Source organism: Myxocyprinus asiaticus, chromosome 44, assembly GCF_019703515.2.
Source record: "Myxocyprinus asiaticus isolate MX2 ecotype Aquarium Trade chromosome 44, UBuf_Myxa_2, whole genome shotgun sequence".
Classification (NCBI taxonomy): domain Eukaryota; kingdom Metazoa; phylum Chordata; class Actinopteri; order Cypriniformes; family Catostomidae; genus Myxocyprinus; species Myxocyprinus asiaticus.
The window spans coordinates 29,996,796-30,017,528 of NC_059387.1; the positions used below are offsets into that span (position 1 = coordinate 29,996,796).

General features: G+C 36.0%; 3 protein-coding genes across 6 annotated transcripts in view; 1 reads left to right on the forward strand and 2 right to left on the reverse strand.

Annotated features, from left to right (window-relative positions):
• Positions 1 to 3,032, forward strand: part of LOC127434639 (dual specificity calcium/calmodulin-dependent 3',5'-cyclic nucleotide phosphodiesterase 1A-like) — a 78,938-nt gene extending 75,906 nt beyond the window's left edge. Inside the window, exon 16 of the mRNA XM_051687524.1 lies at positions 2,231 to 3,032. Within this exon, the coding sequence (XP_051543484.1) occupies positions 2,231 to 2,394 (164 nt within the window). The 3' untranslated portion in view covers positions 2,395 to 3,032. The remainder of the gene's footprint in view (positions 1 to 2,230) is intronic.
• Positions 3,033 to 3,158: 126 nt separating this feature from the next.
• Positions 3,159 to 5,282, reverse strand: LOC127434653 (protein phosphatase 1 regulatory subunit 17-like). The gene is made up of 4 exons (XM_051687547.1): positions 5,227 to 5,282; positions 4,790 to 4,896; positions 4,403 to 4,525; positions 3,159 to 3,971 (listed from the first exon to the last, which is right to left on the reverse strand). The coding sequence occupies exons 2-4, from the start codon at positions 4,857 to 4,859 to the stop codon at positions 3,901 to 3,903; spliced, it is 264 nt and encodes an 87-aa protein (XP_051543507.1). The 5' UTR covers positions 4,860 to 4,896; positions 5,227 to 5,282; the 3' UTR covers positions 3,159 to 3,900.
• Positions 5,283 to 8,493: 3,211 nt separating this feature from the next.
• The window catches only part of LOC127434638 (uncharacterized), a 29,316-nt gene continuing 17,076 nt past the window's right edge, over positions 8,494 to 20,733 (reverse strand). For all 4 annotated transcript variants that reach the window (XM_051687520.1, XM_051687521.1, XM_051687522.1 and 1 more), the window contains 6 exons: positions 20,614 to 20,674; positions 19,831 to 19,955; positions 17,465 to 18,439; positions 12,336 to 12,451; positions 12,130 to 12,241; positions 8,494 to 11,731 (listed from right to left, as the gene is read on the reverse strand). In XM_051687520.1, the coding sequence (XP_051543480.1) occupies positions 11,435 to 11,731; positions 12,130 to 12,241; positions 12,336 to 12,451; positions 17,465 to 18,439; positions 19,831 to 19,955; positions 20,614 to 20,674 (1,686 nt within the window). In that variant the 3' untranslated portion in view covers positions 8,494 to 11,434. The remainder of the gene's footprint in view (positions 11,732 to 12,129; positions 12,242 to 12,335; positions 12,452 to 17,464; positions 18,440 to 19,830; positions 19,956 to 20,613; positions 20,675 to 20,733) is intronic.

Here is a 20,733-nt window from a genome sequence, read left to right on the forward strand (position 1 = left end):
CAGAAAAACAAAAAAAAAAAATGTTAGAGTGGGAAAAGAAACACAGACATTGGACAACAGAAAATTGGAAAAGAGTGTTATGGATCTTAACCCCATTGAGCTTTTGTGGGATCAGCTAGACTGTAAGGTGCGTGAGAAGTGCCCGACAAGACAGCCACATCTATGGCAAGTGCTACAGGAAGCGTGGGGTGAAATGTCACCTGAGTATCTGGACAAACTGACAGCTAGAATGCCAAGGATCTGCAAAGCTGTCATTGCTGCACGTGGAGGATTTTTTGATGAGAACTCTTTGAAGTAGTTTAAGAAGTTCTGAACATTTTTTTCAAATTGTAATAGTAATTTTTCACATTATTAATGTCCTGACTATACATTGTGATCAGCTGAATGCCACTTTGGTGAATAAAAGTACCAATTTCTTTCCATAAGAGCAAAATCTGTACATTATTCCAAACTTTTGGCAACCAGTGTATATATATATATATATATATATATATATATATATATATATATATATATATATATATATATATATATATACTACCGGTCAAAAGTTTTGAAACACTTACTCATTCTTTATTATAATTTTATTTTTATTTTTTTCACATTTTAGAATAATAGTAAAGTCATTAAAACTATGGAATAACATAAATGGAACTATGGGAATTATGTTGTGACTAAACAAAATCCAAAATAAATCAAAACTGTGTTATATTTTAGCATCTTCAAAGTAGTCACCCTTTGCCTAGAATTTGCAAACATGTACTCTTGACATTTTCTCAACCAACTTCTTGAGGTATCACCCTGGGATGCTTTTTAAACAGTATTGAAGGAGTTCCCATCTATGTTGGGCACTTATTGGCTGCTTTTCTTTATTATTTGGTCCAAGTCATCAATTTCAAAAACTTTCTTTTTTTTTTTTTTTTTATTACATTTTAGATTTATAATGAAATAAATTAATATGGTGGCACAATTATATTTTTGTCTACAAAACTAATTTCAAACATTTAAGCATAGGTCTTCAGATCAAAATATTTTTTAAGATCATGAGAAACATTCAGTAAAGTGTTTCAGAACTTTTGACTGGTAGAGTATATATGAGACACATCTCAATGACATTTCATTCTTAAATTACTGCAAAAGCTCAAATTCATTCATATGTGAATGTCTGCAGGATGCTTTGCCCAAATTTGTGAACTTTGCAAAGCTCCCTTGATTGGTTGATGCTGCGCTGTTATAAAATAGTACATGTGTTATAATGATATAATTTTGTGTTTAATTGTGTTTGACACCAGCAGAATAGAAAGTTGCTGACAGGGATACACTCCTCACTGAATGAAATCAGTACATGCAAAGTTTACTGACTTTCTCTGTGGTTATAACTGTGATTTTGGATTTCTGACATTTTTTTGCCACTGATATCTTGAGAGTTCTGCAAAATCCTCTTTCAGCCTCATCTTTAGCTTCTTTGGACTGAGATGTGAGATACTCTAAATGAAATGCTGTACATTTATAGAAAATGAAGAGTAAATATGGCACAGTGAGATACTGACTTGAGTCGTTTTATAGTTCTGCTTTGTAGTAACTCTTGTTCAGCTCAGTCAATTACATGTTTATGTGTCTGCCTGGCAACATCTATATTTTTTTTGTCAAAACAAAGTTATATTTTGTTCTTTTTTTATTATTATTTCGCTAACACAACAAATGGCGCCATTAGTAAAGCAAATGGATACTTTTATTATTAAGTATAAGCAGTGCATGAGTAACATTTGATTTCTAGTGCTGTGCTTCCATCTGTTGGGTGTCTAATGTACAGCAATCTATTACATACACTGAAGTTGCCAGATATTTTTTAAAATACCCTCCTCCCCCCCAATATTAATATCTGTTGATGATGATTTATTTTTTTTTTTTTTTATTTTATTTTTTTTTTTTAGAAAAAAAAAAAAATCATCATAAGGCAGGTGTGGTCATGTAGTCATGTGATCATGCTTCTTTTGATGCTCCATAATTGCACTTTTGTGACAATAAATCTTTACTCAAAGGGCTCAGATGATGAGTTGGAGTCTTTATTTGGTATCTCTGACCAGATTCATGTCTGATATCAGTCTATTCATACATATGTTGTAAATATATATATATATATATATATATATATATATATATATATATATATATATATATATATATATATCAAGGATCCACCATTCACATTCTTCTCTGTTTTTTGCAGGTCCTACTCATCGTAAGTACCACCTGGTGCGATACACTAAGAAACCCAGTTACTGTGCTAACTCCTACTTGCCCTCCCGGCCACAGAGAGAAGACAACAAACCCACAGACCCTCGCAGCAAAGCCAGACATCTACAAAGCATCTCTTTGAGACGGGGGAGGTGACCTCACCTCAGCACTACGCACACTTGTGTTTGAGTTACACACAACAACAGGTCTGGTCTGCATAGTTAATATAGTTAAAAACTCATGAAAACATGACCAGTTTTCAAAATATTACATGAAAGTGAAAATGAAGCCTCTTTTTATGACAATAAATACAGTTTTTGCTTTGTGACATTACAGTATTTTCATGTCAGTTTTATGCACCAATTCTCATTACTGTGATGTATCCGGTCGTTTTACTTTTGAGGTCTTTTATTTGTAATTTTAATTATTTATTCATTATATTTTATTGTATTTATTACATATTTGACCTCTCCTTCGTTTTTAGTCATTTTGACCGAGAAGCACATTTTGAGTTTGATGTACTGAAGTAAAAACGAAATATATAGTAATTATTTTGTTTCTATTGTCAAAATGGAATCATTTTAAAGTTGGTAATCATTTAATTATATATACAGTATATATACTGTGTATTTGTATATATTATTTATTTATTTATTTTTGAGGGGTTATTCTAGTTAGATTCTCCTTACTGTAATATGGGAATTTTATTGTATTCCAGAAAAAAATTACTGTAATAAAATATATTTTTCATTTATATCTACATAAATTAAAGGCAGTACAACATACTGTGTACTACCATGATGTATAAATGTTTTACCACTTTACAACTTTTTTACATTATGGTGAGAATGATGAGATGAGATTTCTTAGCATTACGGTAATGAAATATCTAAACGGCAATTTTAATGTAAGCAAAATAGATTTATTTATTTATTTTATTTGTCCGGCCATTTTACTAATATTTTATTTGTATTTTTAGTTTTTATTTAGGTATTTAATTATTTGTTTTTTGAACATTTGTTTTGTTTTTTTATTATTCTCAATGGTGATTCTCATTTAAATTGTCAATTTTACTTTTTTCCAGCATAAATTATACATAAAGTACAATGAATACTACCCTGTATAAATGTTTGCATGATGGTAATAAGAACTAAGGGGCTAAATGTGCTTAACTGTCATGAAAATAATATCACAATGTAAAAAATTTCAGTTGTTCCATAGATAGGCTGTATTTTCTTTAGAGAATATTATAATTTGTTATATATTGTGACTTTGGGGTCAAATATGACCTGGACATGTTCTTGACAGTTTCATATCATACATATCACACACGGACACATCTGTTCAATACTAAGTGTAAAGAGCACTGCTTCCAGAATTAGGCTCAATAGTTTTGCATGTTAATTAAGGCTAAATTGTCTTTGCTGTCTATATAATATATGGATTGTCAAATACATGCACTAAAATTACATTTATGTTGCAATGATCATGTTTTTATTATAAGGAAGTCTCTTCACTGCAAGTTGTGTTTTTACAGTGTAACCTTCAAATGATGACATGACCACGCAAAAAAATATCTGCAAAACCTACATTTAATGAAGGCACAGTGAACAGTCAAAATAAAACAATGAAAACCAAAGCTTTTGAGACCTAAAAACACATCTACTTCTTCATCTCCGTCTCGTCATCTTCCTGGTGAATCATTTGATCCTCTGTCTTCATCAGTCTCACACCTGCGAAAGAGAATCACATAGAAATCAGAAACTCACAGACAAAGAGACATCGAGAGAGACAGAGTGAGAGACAGACAGTGAGAAGGCAAGACTGCAAACATTTTTCTTACTCAGTATTTTTGTCTCGTTTTCCAGTGAAAATATCTATACATCCCTTAAAATACATACTTGAGAAGCAAAATTGTTTAAGTTAATATGAACTTAGCAACCCAAATGTGGTGTGGTGCACTTAGATTTGCCAGTTAAAACTTTTTGAATGTATCAAGGTTGAATGGTCATTGCACAAAGCATGTTTTGAAAGAGAAATCTTGTAGTCATAATATAAAAATGTATCTTGTTTTAAAGATGTTTAGATATTTTAACTGGAAAACAAGACAAAAATACTTATTAAAATAAGGTTTTTGTAGTGTTAATGAATGAGAAAGTCTTGCCTGGTATGAGTGGAGGGATGTTGAGTACAGGAGTGTCTTTCCTCCGAGGTTTCTTCTGTCCCAGTTTGTCTTGCTGATTTTCTTCAGAATTGTGCTTCTGATTGTCCATTTCAGCATGCCCATCTGCAGAAAAACACCACAACACTTCAGAACTGGATTCACAAACAGACACAAGTAGTGGTGTGTGTGTGTGTATGTATCAGTCAGACCGTCGCCATCTGTTATTGCCTTTGTTAATCCCAACGGTTCCCCCAATTTTTTGCCTCCCAATTATTATTATTTACATTATTTCTCTTGTCCTTTCCATGAATTGTCTTTACTTCGTTTCCTCTACAGCACCCACATGCACATATAAAAACACAGGCAAACACACACTGCGGTACTCACAGAGATGTTTATGCATGGTGAATGTGTGCTCGGCTTTGTCTGAGAGTGACCTCACACATTCAGTAGACATGCTCCACACAGCAGTCTGTTCAGGTATCAGATAACAGCTAGTGTACATACACACACACACACACACACACATAACAAAGGCTATGTCATATTTACTGGAAAGCAAATATATTGGCCCTGAGTAGGGCGCTAAAAACTCTAAAAAAATATATATATATATATATATAAAACATTCATTGTGCTTATGTTGCTTGAACATGCAGCCTATTGAATAAATATCCACTAAAAATTATACGTTTTAAACATCATTAATCAATTAAAATTCTAAATATGCCTCATTCAAACATTTGTTGTAATATGAAGTTTCAATTCACAAAATAACTGATGTAGAAGTGAATTAACAGATAAATTAATGGAAAGGGACTTACCTCAGTGTTGCCGAGAGAGATATAGAAAGAGAGAGAGAGAGAGAGAGAGAGTACAGGCCAGATGAAAGAGAGAGGTTATGTAGTCCAAAAGGAGGGGCTTCCTTCAATTCAGTCTCCAATAGAGCCTGTTGTCACGGTGATAGATGCCCTTGTGTTGTGTCAATCGTTCCAGCTTCCATGAGCGCACGTCATAGAGGTTAAATGAACCAACTTCAACAAACTTAGCATCGATTAAAACTCAGAAATGATGAAGCTGGGGTTAGATTCAGGGGTCTTCAACCATTTTCAGGCCAAGGATCCATTGGTGGGTAGAATGACGGAGCTGTGACCCCCGTTACATATTGTATAAAATTGTTGCGTTTTATGCCTGTAAAAATGTGGATGGTAGGCTACCATATTATTGTATGTATACTTCATGATGTTTACATTGCAAAACCATTGAAATAATAATTAAATGCTGCCCTGCTGAAAAGACCAGCTAAAACCAGCATAAGCTGGTTGGCTGGTCGCCCAGCCTGGTTATAGTTGGTCAGGCTGGTTTTAAAGGGGTTTTGAACCCTTTTTTAGCTGGTCAGGCTGGTCTTAGTTGCTCAGGCTGGTCTTAGCTGGTCAGGATGTTTTTAGCTGGTCAGGGTGGTCTTAGTTGCTCAGCTAAAAAGTGTTCAAACCCCCTCTGAAACCAACTAACTGACCAGCCTGGCTAGGCTGGGCGACCAGCTAAAACCAGCCGACAATTAAGCTGGTTTTAGCTCGTCTATTCAACAGGGATGTACAGCAGGGGTCTGCAACATTTTTAAATACCCCTGTAAATCCCTGTGCCAAACTTCCTCCAAAAAGAAAGAAAAAGACAGACAGGTAGACAGACAGACAGACAGAAAAACAGACAGACCCTGTCCATGCAGAATAAAACAACTTTTATAAGGTTACTAAAATGGAGTCTTCATCTCATGTGAGTGATCGATTTTATACATATATTTTAAATTACTGTTGATTTTATTGAGCAAAAATTTGTAACAAGGAAAACAATGACAATGAATGCACCTTGAATTATGTTGATTTGAGAGGCACTGTCTTGTGTGTGTGGAACGTCAAGGACCCTGTATGCCAGCTTGATAATCTCAGCGGTAACTATTTATTTACACATGGCCCTCTACTGCAGCTCTGCTGAACCTGATGTGTGTCACGCTTTGAGTGGCTCGTGATGAGCAGTGGTCATGTGAAGGGTTTGTCTGGGCTGGCATGCAGCTGCAAAGGACTTCAACATGTTGATAATTCATACTCCTGTCTCTAGCTGTCGCTCACGTGCAAGTGATAAATTATTACAAATGCCAATGGCAGGGCCGTAACCAATTGGGCCCCCTGACTACATATTGTCCTGAGCCCCTTTCCTATTAAAATAATGCAGTTTATGAATTTGTTGTGGGCCCCCCTGGACATTTGGGCCCCTATATTGCTACGACCTTTCACCCCACTAGCTACAGCTCTGGCCAGTGGTGGATCAAACAATAATTTGCAGACTACCTGCGGTACCACCGCGGACCTTGTTGAAGACCCTTGGATTAGACAGATTGTGTTAGTGACAATGTTCTAAATGCAATAATTCCCACTGAGTGATTTTGATTCGCTTACATGATAAATTCTGTTTCATGTGTCCATCTAAAATTAATTACAAAGTTAGGCCTAGCACATCAGAAAATATTTGAGTTAAAAATGACCTATTTCTGTAATTTATGACCCATCCACAGAACTCATTAACAGCACAATGGACAGCATGAATGAGAGGAAGTGAATAATTATTTGTAATGGAAAACAATGTGGACATATTGTTTGATGGGAGGCTTTGATGTCTGTTTATTCTCCTGTGATGTGAATGGTGTTTTCTCCCATGTTGAGTGTGTGTGGAGTGGTTTTGATTATTTTTCATCCATTGAACTGCTCTGTTAAACAGAAGACTGTATGTTTTAAAAGTATTCACATGCCAGCCAAATGACTGGTAAAGAAGAATCTGCCATGAACATAAATGGAAACGTAGAAATGTGGTCTGACTGAATGAGGAAAAATGGCACTTTTCACATGATCCCTAAGCACTGATTATGAGGTAAAACAAATTGTTTGTTTAAATAAAAGATATACAGAAATTAACAGAAAAATACTGCAGATACTGAACTTTGCCACACCATTTTAATAGATTTAACTGTTTGTGTGTGTGTGTGTGTGTGTTTGTGTAATAGATTGTAATTTTTAATGGAATATTCAGGTTCAATACAAGCTAAACTCAATCGATTGCATTTGTGGCATAATATTGATTACCACGAAAATTTATTTAGACTCGTCCCTCCTTCACTTTACAAAAGGCAAAATGGAGGTTACTGTGAGGCACTTACAATGGAAGTGAATGGGGCAATATTTGGAGGTTTTAAAGGCAGAATTGTGAAGTGTTGTGCTCAGATAGGAGAAAAAGGCAGGCCTACACACAATCATAAAGCCTGACTGGGGCCTGTAGGAACACTCAAAGCCTGATAACACAAACAGCGCCAAAATCAAACAAAGGGAGTCCAAACAGAATACAGATCCCATCAAGCCTTGCTCACTTTACACCTAGGTGTGAAATTCAGAAGGATCGAACACTCAACTCTTATTGGATGAAACGCACGACAGAATGCGTCCCTCAACCATGATGTCATCGAGTATAAAACCCTGGAGATTCCTCCTAAGCTTGCTTCCAGCGACAGTATTTGCCACGTCTAGTTGCAGCCTTGCTGCTCCCACGTGTAGCCTCGCTGCCCAAGGAAGTAACATACGTACCTGGGTAGGGTTGCGCCAACTGTGCGCAAGTTCTCATGTAAGTTAGGACATAAAGTTCACACTAAGGGCTTAGTAACTACTAGTTAGTTTGTAACTAAGTCAGTGCTTAATTTGGTTGCACCACCTGTTCTTAAGGCAAGACTTAGCTAATAGGTCGTAAGCTCTCCGTTAAGTAATGCATAGTCGCATAATATGACGTTTAACCATATTTATCCAATAAGCAGCCTTCAAATTTGTACACAGAAATGTTAAAAAGCCCATTTCAGTTTATCTTGCTACGGTTGATGTTCAAACCTTGTCTGCTCATGTAATTGTCAGCTGTAATAAATTATATCCCTATTAAAATATGATACGTAATAAAACAAGATTTCATTAACGATATATTTAGCTTATGTAAATAAATATTCAATTACTGTATCTAAAATAAATAAGGGACAATAAATAAATACTAATACAACAAGCTGGAAAAATAGACATTTATTCATTTTAATATCCTATAAATATTTTGAATGTGTTGAAACTTGACACTGAGCGACACACCCTAAAAACTGCACATTTTGAACGGTTTCATGCTGAAGAGCAGCTTAAAAGTATGTTTTTTTCTCTCTCTCATAAATGTAAATGAGTGTAAATGTCAACATCTTCATATGTGTCAAAAGGATTGAAGCCTGTAACGCAAAACATGAGCTCATTGATGTCATAAAATATCAGTCTGCTTTTTTTTTATTCCATCCGTTACTCCTGGTCGGAGGCTTCCGTAAATATTTAGTTTATACTATGGGTTACGTCCTACCTATATTTAATGGTGCAATGCTCAAATATTTAGTAATGCGTAAATTGTGACTTAGTGCCCATTTACGCCACAACTAGGCTAAGTTCTAACGTACGTATAGCTGGTGCAACCGGCCCCTGAACTTTGGCCATACAATCTCCACCTCAATGGACGAGCCGAGATTCTCCGTGTTCCACCGAGCACGCTAATGGATCCGAAGGAGACCACTGAGCAATCTGCATATCACCCTTTTGCCTGCAGAAGTGAAGAAGATTTCTCTTCCTTCTTCAACCGAGTCGACTTTGCTGATTTCTCCGCCAACCTGCCGAGAATCAGCCGCCGTACCGCCCGCTGACAGAGCGAGGAAACGGCCTCCCGTCATCACCCGAGCTGCGAGGAACCAAGTCGGAGTCAAACAACAGACGAACACACATTCTACCCACGTACTCACGTGACCCAAATAAGAGGTTTTCATCTGAGCAGAGATAGATTATTATAGTGTGTTATTCTTGTGTATCAAGGTTATTGCTTGTACAGTTTACGGGCCGCTGAATCTGCTCATTGCTGCTAATAATACTCGAGGTATTATTGTAACTTATTGTTACTACGAATGAGATTTGCTGTGTTGTCGTCCAACCACGCTGGGCTGTTTATGCATTTCCGCCATTGCAGGTGAGACGGCACACTGAGTTTATCCATTAAAGAACCAACGAACGTGGCGGACGGATTATGAGCCATTCACCGCGTCTCTGAGTGATAATACTAATGGTTGCCTTCTCTCCCATGATCGCTAAACTGGCTTCGGTGCCGTCACCCTGTTCTCTCTCTCGTACTAACAGCACACTTTACATGCATACACACACACACACACGACCCCTCACAAATATACCCGCACACACATTTGCCGAACGGGTAACTTGGCGATAGAGCTTAGCTTTGTCCCTAAATTATCGTACCAGCGGAGACACGTGTTAAACAGGCAGACGCCATTAATCAGTCTCTCCGCCCACATTCGCGGCCACATTCTCTGGCTGGAAACCTCACGTGACGCACCCTCCACGAGAGCCACACCCGCCATTTTGTGCACTCCTTCTCTCCTTACACACACACACACACACACACACCTCTACCCTCCTCTCATATATTATAGGCTTATCTGTTACCATATCTAATCATGTTACTGTTTAGTTTGTAGTTGGAAGTCGGAAGTTTATCGACTGCATTGTATTGATTATTAATTGATATTACTGCATCAATAAACTTTGTTATACTTTAAAGAGAAGTGTTTTGGTATTGTTCTGCATGCACCTGTGTCAAGGGCTGGCAGGGGATGTCAGTGCTCGGATTCAAGCCTTCATTGTTTACCTTTTGAATGTCGATGTTCTCCGGATGTCGACTTTCCTAAGAGAACAATCCTATATTGAGACTGTTATACTGTCTGGTTATTAGTCCCTGATTCCAGGGTGGTGCCCCGGTAATATTAATTCTTATTACTATTCTATTGATTTTGATAATTGATAGTTATATTTGATGATTGTTGACTTGAAGGACAAATAAGCTAATGTTGATTCTAATCAATGTTCTATTGATTTTAATAATTAATAATTATCTTTGATGAAACGACTAACATTAATTATTCTAAAACTTGTGCGTTATCTGAGCTGTAAAGTTGTTTAAATCGTAATTTGTACGGGATTACAGGGTTTACGCCATTATGGCATCATGGCAACAAAGAAGTATAATTGGATATAATTTTACACAGAAAAGGTTAGCAAGCGATTTTATCTCGTTAAAATCATGTTAACACACATATTGTTTACATCATGTTGAACAGTGAGTATTTTAACTTTTTCGGATTGGCTCCATTCACTTCCATTGTAAGTGCCTCACTGTAACCCAGATTTTTAAGTTTGTTTTCAGGTCTAAATTATCTTTTTATGCTAATCAACAGCCACAAATGCTGTCGATTTAGCTTTACTTGTATTATGCCCAGAATTTTTCTTTAAATGCTCTGACATCAGCAATGTCTTTTTGCCCTCCTCATTCAAACAGAGGTTAAGTATCGAAATTGTCAAGCTCAACACTATTTATGGGAAAAAATAGTGATCATTTTTGTACAGATTCATTTCATCTAGGTACAAAGTACACATATTTAGTGTGCATAATGTGGTGAAATACAATGTTACTTGAGGCCATTATTAACCATTTTTGCTCTGACATTCAACCCTGAAACATTCTGACTGTAACAGGGATGAATGGTTGTTGCAAAAATATATGTCATGGGTAATTACGTTTGTTTGTTTTTTCAATCATAGAACTAATGTGTGACTTCTTACATGCAACACTGAATTACTTAATTTTTTCCAGTTCATTTGTCACAACTGAAAATGAAAGGTGAATTTGTGCACATTCAACATCTTCATTTTGGCCAAAATACAGGAGTTAAAGGAATAGTTCACCCAAAAATGAAAATTCTCTCATTATTTAATCACCCTCATGCCATCTCAGATGTGTAGGACTAAAGCCCTTTCAGAGCATTTTAGTATAGCACTCACATCGACAGAGAGGCGTTAACAGATCCGAATTTCATAAAAATCATTCAGTTCGAAATTTCTTTCTCAATTCCAAACCCTAGTTAGGATTCAAGGCATTTCTTATACTTTTAATAAAAGCTACAAAGTCCAGCTTGTCTGGCTTGCAGTTGGGCTCCCACAGGGTTTGATATCTGTGTGGATCCTGCCATGGTGCTCTCTGATGACAGGTATAGTGATGGTGAACACATCTCTGAGGGCTGGACGTAACCGGCAGAAGGCAGCACTGAGTGCCCACGGTCCTAGTCAAGGGCAGTCCAGGACTGGACCTTTCAGATGGGGTGATCCGCAGCTGAGAGCACAGCTGTGACTGTTCATCCAAGAGCCGGTTCAGCTTCTACAAACACAATAGAACAGGCATAAAACAAATGCAATACTGCTGTCTACGAAATATATTTCACTGCTAGGCTGGTGGCTGTCTGATGGCTATGGATGTTGACTAGTACCAAGGTTCTGGGTTCAATTTATGAAGAAGACAACCCCACCTAGGACTTGTATAGCAATTTGTCTACTGAAATTTGTCTTTGATAAAAAGGCACCATAACTGAAATCAGTGGGTTTTATACTGGTTTTGCTTTAGGACACATTCACTGCACAAAACATTAAAACACATACATTTTTTTGGTCACAACCAGTTGAGAACCACAGTTCTAAATGTCAATCACTCATGAAAATATTTTCACTGCATGTGGCCCATATATTAAATAGAGGTTATACATAGAGTAGCTATATTACCATTTTGATGCTGTCGTCATAGTGATGTACTAAATCGGACAGCTGCTGTTCGAGCATCCCGGCTTCCTGTTTGACAGCTTCTCGTAGCCTCAAAACATCCTCCACTTCCTCTCTAAGACACAAAAGCAACTTCAAACACTAGACAACACTACAAATCACACACACAAAAAAACGTGCTACTTTTGAAAAGCACTATTAAATTTCACCTGTGGGAGCTGAGTACAGATGCTTGTTCCTCCTCTAGTCTCACTTCAATTTCTGTCAGAACAGTACGGAACTTTCTCATGCACCTCATCATCTCCTCCAGCTCATCCAGAGAGTACTAAAAAGACAGAGGAATATTTAAAAGTTTGGACACATTTTAATGAATTTATGTTTCTCATCTGAATTCTTATGCTTCAAGTGTTTGAAATTAGTTTTATAGATGAATATAAATTGTGTATACATATCGATTTCTTTCATTTAAAACTAAAATGTATAGATTTCAGTTGAGTTGGACTGGATAGTGAAGGAAAAGCAGCCAACAAGTTTTCTGCATGCGTGGGAACTCTACTGTTTAGGCAACTTTGAAGATCTGTCAAGTTTTGATTTGTCTAACATTTTTGTCACTACATAAATCCCATACTTCCATTTGTGTTATTTCAGAGTTTTGATGACTTCATTATTATTGATTATTTTCCACATTTTAGAATAATAGTAAAGAAAAAGTAAGCATGTCCAAACTTTTAACTTGTAGTGAATGTTGGAAGTTATCAGAGGTGTATAGTAACGAAGAATAAATACTTTGTTACGTGCTTAAGTCCAGTTTTTGAATATTTCTACTTTACTCGATTTTAAATATTTCTGTTGAGTTTCACTTCGACCACTTAATTTTGAAGAAAAATTTCCTTAGACCTTTTTCGTTACTTTAGCGACCAGGCACCGCAAATAACAATAGTAATGTTCGATTTGCGAAAGAATCACTTGAGTCGACTCTTTAGATCAATTAGAATTGTTTTAATCGTTCAAACCATTTCAAAAGCAGACTGAAAGATTCGAATAGTGAATCAATTTGCGAATCTGATTCAAAATCACGAGGAGAACCCTGTACAATGCATGTTGTCTTTCCACTTTAGAATCTGAAGAGAAGAAACTTATGCAAGTTTTAATTGTGTTTTTGGCTATAACTTAATTTATACATTTTTGCCATAAACATTATGAACATTGTGAAATACTGATGTTATGTGCAATAAGATTAGTTTAAGTCTCACGCCTTTCCCTGAGACCTGTTCATATGTGTATTGTTCAGCTGTTTGAAGGTCAAAATGCAGTTACCACTTACATTTAAGGTATACTTAGGTACCATGTGTATGAATCAACAATGACCAGATGTGCTCATTAAAATGTCTAACAATAACATTTGCAAACTCATTTAACCTGAAACAATTAACAATTACCTTAAAGCAATTTACTTGTACTTTTGATACTTAAAGGTGCTCTCAGCAAGTCGTCCTGGACTAACACTGACACCTAGGGGCATGGATGCCGCATTATTCAAATGCAGTTGTTTTCAGATACCAATGCTATTGTAGAATTACACCATTCACAGTCAGCCATGATTAATTTAATTCATGAGTGAAAGCGTCCAATAACAGGGCAGTTACTGAGATTAAGCAAGTAGTATTTAGCTAGTCATGTGATTCCAACATGGCAGCCCCCATTAGGGGACCCTCTCCATGTAGAATAAAACAACATTCATTAGGTTACTTATATGACTGGAGTCTTCATCTCATGCTCAGTGCTCATGGTTTTATACATACAAAATTGCAATTCATTTATTTAGGAGAGAAACATTTTTAATGAGGGGGAAAAAAAAAAATCACTGAGTGCACCTTTAAGTACATTTAAATTCAGTTACTTTAATACTTGTGCTTAAGTATTTTTCTCATGAGCTATTTTAACTTTTACTTGAGTCAATTTCCATAAATGTATCTTTACTTTTACTTCACTATGTCAATTGGGAACTTAATGCAACACTAGAAGTTGTATTCCATAATCTTACAGACATACTACTTTAAGGTGGCCATCTTAACTAAAGCGGTTTACACACCAAACTCATCTACGATGACAACTTTAGCCCCACCAACTGGTAGTCCAACTCATTAACCACCTAAACTAGCTTGGGCCAATTAATGGCCAGTTTCAACCAGTTAAACACCATGTAAAACCACACTGTTGTTTTTACCAAAAAAAAAAAAAAAAAAAAAAAAAAAAAGAAAATGGCAGCTGTGGTTGCCAGAATAATTATGTAAAAAATGTAAACAACTTTACAGAACAACCTGTAAATTTTACAGTTTAAAACTGTTGTAATTTACATGACCACAATGGCACTGTAAAAATACAAAAATAAAAAATCTGTTAAATTTACAGTAAAAAAAAACCATCAAATTTGATATTAGCCTTCTGAAACTGTAAAAATCTACTTTTTACTTTATAAGGTATTTGTTAATCACCATAGTAACTACAGAAGAGCACATGATGATATGAAGTTCACCAATAGTGTCTCTTCCAGGAGCAATGACCAATAAACATGTAGAGACAGTGCTCAATGTCACTCACACAAACACTAAACATCATCAGGGTAACACATGTGAAATTTAAATCATGCAGTAAACATTAACTAAACTACATCAAATATAACATAACTATTCCCATAAAATATAATGAAATGCAATGGGTCACGCAGGGAATTGTGGGAACGCCCGATTTACTGTAATTTTAACAATACTTTTCTGTAAAAAGAACATGTACTCTCTTGTTAAATATAATGTACATTTTCTACCATTAATTATACAGGAAAATCATACTTTACCACTAAAAATGTTAATTTTTACAACATTTTATTGTAAAAACTACTGTATTGTCTTACAATTAACATTTTTACAACATTACAGACATTTTTTACAGTGCAGCTACTGTATCATGAAGCTAGTTTAAACTGGATTTTCTAACAGGCAGGAGTTAGAAACATTGTATTTTTAAGTTCATGACCTCTGACCTCCAAATACAAGGAGCTACAGTAAAGTGTTTTTAAGTGAGGATGTGAGTTTAAGAGGATTTTGCAAGTGCGTGCGTGTTTAAAGCTTGTGAAGATTCTGAAGTGGTTAGCGCACTCTACTATTTTCCATTACACATGCAAATGAACTATACAAATTCAAATGAACCTTATTAAACATAAACAGCACATGGTGCTTTTCATCTCAGAGGTTGTAAAGAAAAAGGTAGAAGAGTTTTTTGGTTTTTTTAGATGTTTAATCTAAATTAATCTAATCTAAAGTGCAAAGATCTACAACAGTATTTGTCTACAACCCACAGAACTCCATATATGGAACTCAGAACGAATGTAACTGAATACATCATCTCAGATACACCAATATGAGACTGTCTCATTACAATTTACAGCAAAGGCTAAAAATGCATCCAAAGCCAACATGCTGCCAACATTTAGGGATTTACTGGGGTTTAGAAAACACTTTTGGATCCAAAAGGTGTATCACGGCCAAAATGTGTATCTGGGAGGCTTAAAAATCAGGGAAGTGGAATATGTAACCTAAATATTCACGATCAGTAACTGATGCTGCAAATTTTGATACTTCACTCGACCCTCTTTCTAAAAAAAATTAAATAAAAAATTATTACATTTCAGGACTTTGTCCATATGGGGTCGCTAACAGATATAGATTTCAGAATTCAGATCCAATAATCATATCTGAAAGTTCCAACAGTTAGGGAATTAAGGGGGAAAAAAATAGTAGACTTAGGGACTCGTAGACTCGTGCCCTATCCGAACAATTTTGGATCCAAAAGTCTATATTTTACTATTGCATCTATAACTAACCACCTACAGGATCCAAAAATGAACTTTGGATAGTACTTTTGGATTCGATAGTCTACTTATTAACTGTATCCAATTATAATACATACACTTTTTTTATTAAAAAGAACAAAATTAGGGTTACAGTATTAGGGAAGCGTCAGGGCATAGACCTTAGGGTTACAGTGTCAGAGAAATCACTCAAACTAAAATAGAAAAGTTTTTTTTTTTTTTGCTCAGAGGCATCCAAACAGACCAACAACACCAAAGACTGGGTTTTTACATTTAATTAAAAACCCGTTTTTATTATTATTGGCTTTTTTTTATTCTGAATGTAATGCAACATTATCCACAGTTTGGATAGACTTTCAAATCCAAAATAACTATCCGATGTTCATAGATAGACTTTTGGATCTGATAGTATATTTATTAAATAGGTTTTTATAAAATACCTAACCAGAGGCCAAAAATGTCAGCTTCCAAAAATTTCAATTATAAGTTCATGAACACTTACTTTTTACCCTGTTTCTTACACAATACTAATCTATGACATCAAAACACTTCAGTTATTACGCAAGACTTAACCAAGTACATTTACAAACTTGTTTGAGAACAATAAAACTGTGCAGCAGCTCAACTGACAACACGCTGCACTTGCGTACTAAGGAACGGGGTACGAGTCTCGAAGAGCACGTTAGTCGACACGTGAGGTGAAAATGTCAAAAGCATCCCAAAATGACGTGGTTGCTTGAGCAATTGTGCTTTAATCTCACATTTGCTTTTTATCACACTATTACTTAGGTTTAAGCTTTAGGGTGGGGGTGTCAATTTAAAAAAGTTTTATTCTATTTTGTTGAACTCAATAGAACATTAACCTTAAAGAAAATTTAACAAGCTTTTAGCACCACGCAGTGGACATTTCACCTCTGCCACTATCTGTGCAAGGAACTACGTAATATAATTTAGCAAAAATTTCATCACAGTCACATAACTTTCATGAGATCAGGCTGGACTGATCAGACTTACACTTTCCCATACCTGACAATCAAATATCCCATAGACTTCCATAAAATATTTGTACCTGCAACTTCTGCTAGAGCTTTCATGCTACCTACATCAAACTTGGCACAGTTCTTCAGACCGTTCAAACTAAGTATGCTTAATTTTTCTAACCAGTCAGACTTTTCTTTCATAACTAGCAATTGTTGAAACTACAAATGGCCAAAATAACCTTCAAACATCAAGGCTTTTTAACCATGTGAAACTTTTAGACAAGACTTGTCATGCCATCATCACAGATTGTTTTGCCAGTGTTTTTCCTTTTCTATTTTAAATGCAGTCTGTCATTCTGAAAGATAAAAAACAATGTACAGTATGTAGTCTATTCTGTTTCCGTACTACGGAAACATTCCCATAGGAAAGTATGTGAATATGTATCGCAAACTCTGGGTGGAACCGTCTTTAGCAGTGTGCATTACTCACAGGCAGATTTGAGGACAGCTCAGGTTGAGGTATCGCCCAGCTGTTGTCGTAGCCGATCTGAGATCCGCAATGGAAGCATCGCCGTGTTCCCGCCCACAACACGCCCTCCCATCTGTGATCCTCCTCCTCGTATGACAACGCCGTGTCCAGAGACATCGATCGCGTCCGGAAACGTCCATGACCTCTAGAACATTCCATAGAGTTCCACATGTCAGCTGGACATGTCTCCACAGACGTGAATGGTGTATTTGTGGTGGGTGTTTGTGCTGTGCCTGAGTCATTATCAGTAAACACATCAGACCTGGACTTCTTGGAAAATGACTCCCTTCTGCGTTTGAGCGCAGTTGGGGAATCGTTCCCAAATGCGGTATTAGATGTCACATTTTTGTCCTGGTTTGAGGCCAGAAAATCGCAGATCTGATCTGAATGTCCGGAGGTCTGATCTTTCTCAGCCACCTCATGGGGATCTGCAAAGGTGGCCAGCTCGTTTTTCACAACACCTGTTCCAAGATCAGTAGGTCTATAACTTGAGATTGTCTCAGCAGATTTCAGTTCATCAAACAAGGACATACACTGCTTACCAACACGTTGATCTAGACTGTGCAATTTGTCAAAGATTTGAGGTGGATAACAAACAGGATCCATCTGAACAGAGTACATTAAAGCACAAACACCATTCCCATTAATTTTACTAATGTCTGGTGACAAAGAATTTGAATTAGCATTTTCAGTCAGTGTTTTGCTCATCTGTGTTGAGTCTGTCCTTGATTCCACTTTTCCCAGAACAGTATGAGAGTCCACTGTGTTGTTAATAGTTCCAGAGTCTGCTGTTCTCAGAACAGTGTTTCTAGAGTTTATTGTATGGCCAAATTGAGTCCCAAAGTTCTGTTTATCTGCAGTGGACCCCTCAGTGTTTTGCTGTTCTGGACTCTTCTTTTGACTCTCTGTACTGTCTTGTGATTTCACATTCAGCATCTGCAAAATTCAGAAAAAGCACAAGAAATCAATCAAATATTTACATACACACCTAAATCAGTGATAAATGCATTCATTACTGCTACAGTGTGACATTTTACCATGAAAGTCAATGTTAAAAAATTAAATAAATAAAAATAAAAAGTACTGTAGAGATATGATGGTATCAGATGATAATACCATGGAAATTGAGAGACCTGTGCTGGCCACATTAAACCAGCGAGTTGTTTACTCAAAAACCTCTGCGACCAGGTCAGTCAGAATAGTAAACGAACGATTCAGTCTGTTTTGCGACTGGGCTCAGCGAATTAAAAAGAATCATCTCAAAAGACGAATCATTTCACTGCGAATCATTTTCATCATGAATCAGATGTCACTTTTGTATATCCACACCAAAAATGAGGAATGCCATGTTTTTTCTAAAATGTAGTGGAGTAAAAAGTACAATGTTATGCTTTGAAACATAGTGGAGTAAAAGCTACAGTAAGGCACTTACAATGGAAGTGAATGGGGCCAATTTCTGGAAGGTTTAAAGGCAGAAATGTGAAGTTCAGAATTGTATTAAAGTACTTGCATTATTTCTTCTACTTAAACTTGTGTATTATTTGAGCTGTAAAGTTGTTTAAAACTGAGTTTTTACAGCTTTTTATGGTTTACAGCATTATGTCGTTATGACAACGAAGTTGTAAAGTTAGATGCAGTACAACTTCACACAAAAAAAGGTTAGTAAGTGTTGCTATCACTCTAAAAATCATATTAACATGCATATTGTTTACGTCTTGAGGCTAAACTTTTCAAACAGTAACTATTTTAACATTTACAGATTGGCCCCATTCACTTCCATTGTAAGTGCCTTACTGTAACCTTAATTTTGTTTTAAAGAAAAGGAGGAACGCGTTGAAATGCATTTTTGTGGTAATTAACATTATGCCACAAATGCTGATGATTGAGCTTAACTTGTTTTGAACCCAGAATATTCCTTTAAAATATTCGTACAGTAATACAATTGCCATGGTATTTTGATGTATACCTTGGTACTGAATGATTACCATATTAATGTAATGTAAAAACATTTATAGAACGATGGGAAAAAAAAAAATCATGGCATTGGCTGAAAAAAATTTACGTTTATTTTTTAAAAAGATTGGATTTCAGCTGTTCAGCGATATATTTCTTCACATAATTACATTATTTCAATGCAAATCAATCTTTTATGTCCATTAATTTGTTGATTTTGTTAATAGCCATGCAATAAGTGGGACATTGTATAGTCAGCCTGTTGTTATCGTAAAAAAAACCCTTCATTATCAAAATAAACCTACATTATCCCCTATATATTACAAATGAACCTTCTGCAATGTGTAGAGAAGACATTTTTTATCATATCTTACCTTCATGAGCTCAGATCCCGGGCTGTTCTGCTGAGAGAGCGCGGGTATGAACGGTTCCTCGAGGAAGCCACTGCTGTCTGATTGAAAACTGTTTGTCCGTGTCACATAAGATCCTAAACGTTCACCTACATGAAACCAAGAGCCATGAACAAGTGCTTTCATATCACAAGGCAGCAACAGAACACTAAAGCTTATTGTTCAGACTAAATAAACATGTTTTTTTTACAACTCTGTGGTCAAGCATGCATTTATTCAGGACAGTAATAGAAACCCTGAATGCATGCACCACAGCACACATGAAAATGTCTGAACAATCTCATGGTCCATTTGCATAATATCAGAGATGGAAATTGTTCCATGTAAATTATTTGAATCCACACAGCAGCCTTTGAAAACTTTCAATTTTCAGGAAGCTCCCAAGAGAGCTTCTGTTTTATTAAAACATTGGTTTTTGATTTTTACAAAACAAAAAAGTTTAAAATGAAAAATTAAAGGGATAATTCTCATAAACATTTAAATTCTGTCATCATTTATCCTTTTCAAACCAATATGACTTTCTTTTTGGAACAACATAAAAGTAAATCATTTATGACATTATGACGTTTTCTGTTTTGGACTAGAACTATCCCTTTAAGAATTTGAAAAGTATAATGTCCAACAGAGAATGATGTGATAAGAAACAGCACAAATAAATGACTTAAATTCACCAGTGCTTCATTACACAACAATCTATTGCAATTAAAATAGCATATTTGTGTTCAAAAGTCACAAGAGCAAACACACCTCCAGGATCCACCGGGCCACTGCAGAGCCCAGAAACACTGCCCTCATCAAAGCTCTGGATCTGAGAGAAGAAATGAAGCAAGTTACATGGGCAACAATATGGAATAGAGGTTTTGCAAG